Source organism: Gracilinanus agilis, chromosome 5, assembly GCF_016433145.1.
Source record: "Gracilinanus agilis isolate LMUSP501 chromosome 5, AgileGrace, whole genome shotgun sequence".
In the NCBI taxonomy this organism is placed as follows: Eukaryota; Metazoa; Chordata; class Mammalia; order Didelphimorphia; family Didelphidae; genus Gracilinanus; species Gracilinanus agilis.
This window is the reverse complement of record NC_058134.1, coordinates 110599660-110606479: the sequence shown is the minus strand read 5'-3', so window position 1 is coordinate 110606479 and position 6820 is coordinate 110599660. Positions and strand designations below refer to the sequence as shown.

At 46.3% G+C, this 6820-nt stretch overlaps 1 protein-coding gene across 2 annotated transcripts in view; it reads left to right on the top strand.

Annotated features, from left to right (window-relative positions):
* Positions 1–1463: 1463 nt before the first annotated feature.
* LOC123250378 (C-type lectin domain family 2 member L-like) overlaps positions 1464–6820 on the top strand; it is a 28545-nt gene continuing 23188 nt past the window's right edge. For both annotated transcript variants that reach the window (XM_044679429.1, XM_044679428.1), the window contains exon 1: positions 1464–1647. In XM_044679429.1, the coding sequence (XP_044535364.1) occupies positions 1464–1647 (184 nt within the window). The remainder of the gene's footprint in view (positions 1648–6820) is intronic.

Sequence of the window (6820 nt, the reverse complement as noted above, 5' to 3'; positions counted from 1 at the left end):
GACAGTTAGGGAGATCAGCATAGGGATCAATCTCTGTGAAGACTTCCTGCAAGGGAACAACTTTAGATCTGGGGAAGGTTTAGGTAGTGGATGTTAGTTTAGTTATCCAAATTCCTTTTTCCACCTTTCCTTGTTATAATAAATCCAAATCTCTCCCTGCTATTGAGTGATCTGTGTGTGTTACCTGCCTGGATCTTGTCTCTCACAGTCAACCTACTGACACTGGTTCTGTTGGCCTTCCCAAAACAGTTTAATCTTCTGATACTGGCCTGATTAAACATCTAATCCCATTCCCCAAACCCACTGACATTACAACCCCCGATTTCAGACTTTAGTTATAAGTCTGAAAAAGGGGTCCCTTCCTTATTAATGATATACTGGGTAAACCCTATAATAAACAAAGAAAAAGTGTTTGCTCTACATAATGTGTGGAGGCCCGCCTCCTGCCCAAGTCCCCAGGATCCTAAGGCAAACCAGTGGTAAGGCAGATCAGGGGCACCATATTCCTGCAAAGCCTCTTCCCGTCCCAGGTCCAGATCTCTACCAAAGCTCCCTTCCCTGAAGCTTCACTCTCCCCACAGTCATTCTGTGACCTCTAAGTTGGCCATCCAGACTTAGGGAGTGCATTTTCTCCTGTTGTGCCCTAGCTCCAGCCTGAGAGGGCCTCAGGGAATGTGGGGTGGAGGTGAGAAAGGAGATCGCTGCCTCCTTTTCCCAAATCCTATCCTCCCTTCCTGGGCCCTCTCCTCCCCAAATTCCCTGTACTCTGAAGTCTACTGTCCCCCACCCCATGTGGCCCTCTCCCCTAAAAGTTTTCTCTGCCCTTGTGGGTCCTTTTTCTGTCTCTAGGGTCCCTGATGCTCCCTCTTTCCAGCCTCCATCCCTTAGTTCTCCTTCCCTATTCGGGTCCTCCTCAGGCCCACCTGCCTCTCCAGCCTTTCACCCCCACACCTTCTCCTCCCTTCTCCCCCAACACTCCAGCCTCCTGGCACTTCTCCTCGGGTCCTCCAGCCTGGCTGCCTCCCCCGTCGCCTCGGCGCCTCTGCTCTCCACCCTCCTCTTTTTTCTCTCCTCCCTTATTCCTCGCTCCCTCCCCCCCTCCCTTCCCAAGTAGAGAAACTCAAGCGGCATCTGCTGTGATGCTGATGCTGCGGCTCTGGAAGAGTGAAGCAGAGAGAGACGTTTCTCATTGCTAAGGATCCTGGTCGCGAGAGGAACCCGACACGCCGCCACTACTTCTGGGCTGCGGGATCCCTTTTCTGCATCCCTCCCCTTCTCGGCTCTTGGTCCTGCTCCTGCTCCTCCCACTCGAGAGGAAGGCAGGCAGGCAGGCGGGCGGGCGGGCTGGAAGGGAGGGAGGGAGGGTCTCTGGCCAGTTCTGGCTCTCTTTTCCCCCTACCCTGGTAACGGAAGTGCCAGGCACCTTTTAGTAGAGGGGCCGGCCACCGGAGTGGGAGGGGGGCATGGAACCTGTCCGGGAGCCCCCCAGGAGGAGCCGGCCCCCTCCACCACCCGCTCCAGCTGCGTCGGCTCCTCTGCCTAGAGTACTGTCCCCTGGGGACGGGGAGGGCCGGGGCCAGGAGGTGCTGCTGAGAAGATCGGGATCCGGGTACGAGGGCAGTACCAGCTGGAAGGCGGCCTTGGAGGGTAAGCTTAAGCAACATCTTCCTTCCTCCTCCGTGGTTGCTGCCCCTCAGAGAACCCTGCCTTCTCCTCAGGGTCCCTGACTAGGGCATCCTCTGTTGGGGTCCTTCCTTTCTGATCAGCACCCCTCTCATGCTGTCCCTCCTCCCCACAAGATCTCAACCACCTGGGTAGTGAGAAAAAAGGCATGCTGGTTGCATTCCTGCCAGAGCCATTCTCAGCAGAGTCACCTTGGTCTTTTGTCCCTAGAGGTTGGGGCTTGGGGGTGGAAGCTTCAGATTTAGAACAGATCCAAAGCCAGCTGAGAGAAAAGAGCCAGTGCTGGAATTCAGAAGACCTGGATTCTCACTTTGGCCTTGCCTAGGAACTCGCAATGTGACCTTGTGGGAGTAACTTACTGCTCTGGGCCATGGGCTTCCTCATACATAAGCTGGAGAATATTGTACCTCCTCTACCCGCCTGGCAGGGATGTTGGGAAGTGAAAGGAACTCTCAGATACAAGCACACTTGGGGGGAAGAGGAACAAAACACAGCATAACTGAGGAGCCTTAGAAAATGAATCGCTTTCAGCCAGTAAAAATGAAGATAAAGCCATGATTTGGACAGTGAAGAGGAAGCAAGTATCCCATACATCCATCCCTCAGCTGATAAATGTTTCATTCTATTTTTTTTTAAGCTGGCATTCCTCAAAGACTTAACCTACTTCTGAGTACTCTACACCGAGAATAATCGACATGTCATGTTGGGTTTAGATGGGGATTAGATTTTTGATTTCATTTATATAAAGAACTCCCTCTCTCAGGGCAGCTTCTAGAGCTGTAGAAAGTTGCCTGGGATGTGGAGAGGCAGGTGACTGGCCCAGGGTGACATAGTCAATGTCTATCTGAGGGAAGACTTGAACTTTGGTGGGCCTTGCTCCAAAAATAGCACCCTACCCACACCACCACATTTTCTTTAAAAATTTGGGTTTTGACAATGCTTACGCCAGTGTTTGTACTGAAGTGCTAGTGGTGATTTCTGAGGAAAGTGTGGTGATTCAACATTAGAAATGAGAAGCCTTGGGTGGTGACTTTGCAGAGGCAGGCTCTGAGGCTGATGAGAAATATGGCAATTGTTTTAGAAAAGTTGTGGGCTAAGGAAGTGACTAAGTGGCTAAGGCAGAGAACAGGAGAGAAGAAAAACCTGAGTAAGGAAAGGTGGAGAATTGTCTCTTGAACTTGTGTTCTAGGGTTGCTGCCAGGGTCTGCCTTATCTAAGATCCCACCCTCCCGGCCTAAAATACCCAAATTGATCGATTTACCATCTGTAATCTAGCCTTTTTCCACACTAGATTATGCTGCCTTCTTTCTTATTACACCCTCCCCACACATACACAGGGCTTAGTAGTCTTACATCCAGAGGTGTTCAGAAATACTCATTGACTGATGGTTGGTTGACTAACTTCCTCCAGATTTGCCTTAGCCAAAGAAAAGTAGAAAAAATGGGCTTATTTCTGATCCATGAGCTTTCTCAAAGTCCACTGTGCCTTGTGGGTATTACTCTTCTCCGTGGACTTTCACTTCATGGCCATCTAACATATGGGTTTAGAGGATGAAAAGACAAATATCTCATCCCAACAGAATATGCTGCATGATGCTGAGAAGGATGAGGCAGATTTCTGTTGACCCTTGCTTACTTCGAATACATCACAGTAAGGTCAGATTCAGAACTTGCTCAACCACATCAAGGCCCATGAGCCAACATTCACTGGATTTCATCATAGTCTTTCCTCCTCCCTTCCCAGGGAAAAATAACAGGCACTTTGAATAAGACGGTAGGCACATTTTATCCCTATCCAAAGTTTACCTGGTACCTCCTAATAGTCCACCTGGCTTTGGACCATCTATTTCACTTTTATAGCTTTCCCAAAGGCATTATTTCTGACTGTGACTCTAAATTTATCTGCTTCTGGCAGGCATTCCTGTCATACCTCTACATCCAACCACAGCTTTCCTCTGTCTGTAAGCCACAGTGCAATGGATAAATAGAAAGGATAAACTGTGTCATCAAGCCACACCTTTGGTGTTTTCTGACGTTGATTGGGGCCATTCTTGCTCTTGGTCAGATTTTTATATAGTAATGCTCAGTATGCATTCTTTCCTCAAAATATATTCTGCATGAATTTTGGGCACCACTCACAAACATATTATTCCACTGGGCCTGCTTTGTCATATGTCTGAGAACCATGGAATCTTCGAATTTGAAGGAATTTTTAAAAAGAGGTTTTCTAGTTGCAGGACCCATTGCAAGAAAGAATTCCTTCTATAGCCTCCTTGACAATTATCCTCTGGCTTAGACTTATCTAGCCTAGTGACAGAGAATTTGCCATTTTATAAGGCAGTCCATTCTTTTGTGGGACACCTCTAATTGCTAGGAAGTTTTTCTTTCTATTTAATTAAAATTGACATCCCTATAACATCTTCCCACTAATTCTCTGCCTTACCAGTGATCAAGCAAATATGCTTCTCTATAACTGAGAAGGGCCTTATCCAACTCTTGGCCAAGGGGAACAAAAAGAAGAGAGAAATTGCTGGTTCTGGAAGGAATCCAACTTATTGCCAGAAAACGTAGTTTGTGTTTTCGTAGCCCACCACCCCTGGACCAAATGACCCTTTTGCAATTGGTAGTAAGGCTCCTATCCCATCTTCTACTATATCATTTCAATGGTATATCATTGACCAGTCCCAATCACCCAATCACCACCTCATGTTAGATCAATCAATTTTCTGGCTTCATAGCCTTTTCTCCTCCCTCATTTCCACTTGAGTTTATGTAGGGCCTTGAGCTAAGAAAGCCTGGGGCTGTTGATACTTCTTTGGGGACTGGAAGGGTTATGGCCCTGATGGCCATTCTTGTGAATCTATAGATCATGCCCATGCCTGTATCTTTTATCAGGCCTATTTGGACCAGCCTTTATCAGACTTAGCTGGTAAGGAGAGGAATGCTATCAAAGTCTCCTCTTTTCTCTTTCCCACCTTGGCCATTCCAAACGAAGTGACCAGCTAACTGTTGTTCTCCACTTAAGTGGAAGAAGGCCATGGTCTGAATCTACCCTGGAATTATCTTCTTCTCACGCAGAAAGGTTTCCCATCTGAATTGACCTCATTTTCAAGGTCTCTTTGTTGCTGTTGTTAACATGTTGAACACTGACGAGTTGGCAGGCATTTGACCCTATGCCTTGCCTTATTACCTTTAGATGCCATGTATTCCCTGTCATGTCACTGACCAAGTCTCTTATAAGCTGTAGTAAAGATGCCAAGCTACAACTTGGCTAGACTCTTCCCTATGCTGGATACAGCTCTGACCTCTCTCTGAATATCTCTCAGATTATATCTTTTGGCCTAATGGCGGTAATTTCTTTATATTCTTGTTCAGGGCTATAAACCATCCCTTGTCTGCATAGTCACAGAAAAGGAAGGAAGGTGGATAGCTCCTTTGTTGTCATTAGAGCACAAACAATCCAAGATCGAGAATAGGAGAGATCAGTAATGGAGCTGAAAAGACCAAATATAGAGGTGGCGGTCCAAACTGGAAGCAAAGTCAAGGCCAGGAAGCACAATGATGTACAAAATAGGGGGTGAGGTCTGGTATTCAAGCCACCATTGTTCAGCAGTGGGCAAAAAAACCAACCAACTGGGCAAATAATAGGATGCCAAGTTAGTCAAAATTATTTTAATTTGCTATAATCACGTTGCCTCTTGGATTTCAATGGAGAAGAGCACTATGGGCACAAACAGGCTGCAAAAAATGAGGAATTCCAGAGAAGAACAAGTGTAAAGGATGTCATCAAGGAACTGTATGACAGGAAGAGAAGATGGGGTGGTTACATGGCAAGAGCAAAGAATGATAGGTGGAAAGCCAGAGTTATCCATGCTTGCTACCTCTGTGATGTTGGGAAAAAAAGTAAGGAGGGCCTCCAGCTTATTGGATACCTGTTGTGTGTCAAATTTTGGGAGAACTTGGTCAAGTTATACAGGATGGGCAAGTAGAGATCTGCATCACTCTAATTGACAAAATCACAGATCCATTTGGATGTTTGAGAACACTCAGTTTGGCATAGGATTATATAGAAATACACATGCTCTGCTCTTCGTTTTCTTTGGAAGCACCTTCAACTGGAGAGCTCTTACTATCAACTCCTATTGTCACCAGCCACACTGTTCTCCATGATAACCAACAGGAAAGTCCATATACTGCTAGCAATCGCTTCCCTTCCCTCTAACCCTTTAAGTTTGAGTCTCTATTTATCAACCACATAACTTTTGTCTTGCACTGAGCTAGGCTGAGAGGAAGAAGCTTGAGATGTTTATTTTCTCCCCTTCTAAGGTCCACTTCCTTCATCCCTATTTGATGGAAGCAAAGTGAGAAAGTAGACAGAATGCTGGACCTAAAGTCAGGAAGATGTGTTCAAGCCCTGCTTCTGAAACTTACTAGTTGTATGACCTTGGACAAATCACTTAGCTTCTCTGAGATTCAGTTTTCTCCTCTAACAAGGAGATAATAATACCTATTGCACCCACCTCATGGGCAGCTAGATAGTGCAATGGATAGAGCCAGGCCTGAAGTCATTCTCCTGAGTTCAAATCTGGCCTCAAACACTTAACTAGCTATGTGACCCTGGACAAGTCACTTCATCCTATTGGCCTCAGTTTCCTCTTCATATAAAAGGGACTGGAGAAGGAAATGACAAACCCCAGTAGCTTTGCCAAGAAAACCTCAAATGGGATCACAAAGAGTCAAATATAACTGACATGACTGAATAACAAAACCTACCTCACAGGGTGTTGCTTTGTAAACTTTAAAGGGCTAATAACTATTCGGTACTATTATTATTACTATTATTACAACCTACCTAACCAAGGACTTCACATGGGTCCTGACTAAGGACTATTCTTGTTAGACAGGCCATTGATGGGAACAAGGTGAGTATCCTTCTTTTTTTGTTTTGTTTTGTTTTGTTTTTAAACCCTTGTACTTCGGTGTATTGTCTCATAGGTGGAAGAGTGGTAAGGGTGGGCAATGGGGGTCAAGTGACTTGCCCAGGGTCACACAGCTGGGAAGTGGCTGAGGCCGGGTTTGAACCTAGGACCTCCTGTCTCTAGGCCTGACTCTCACTCCACTGAGCTACCCAGCTGCC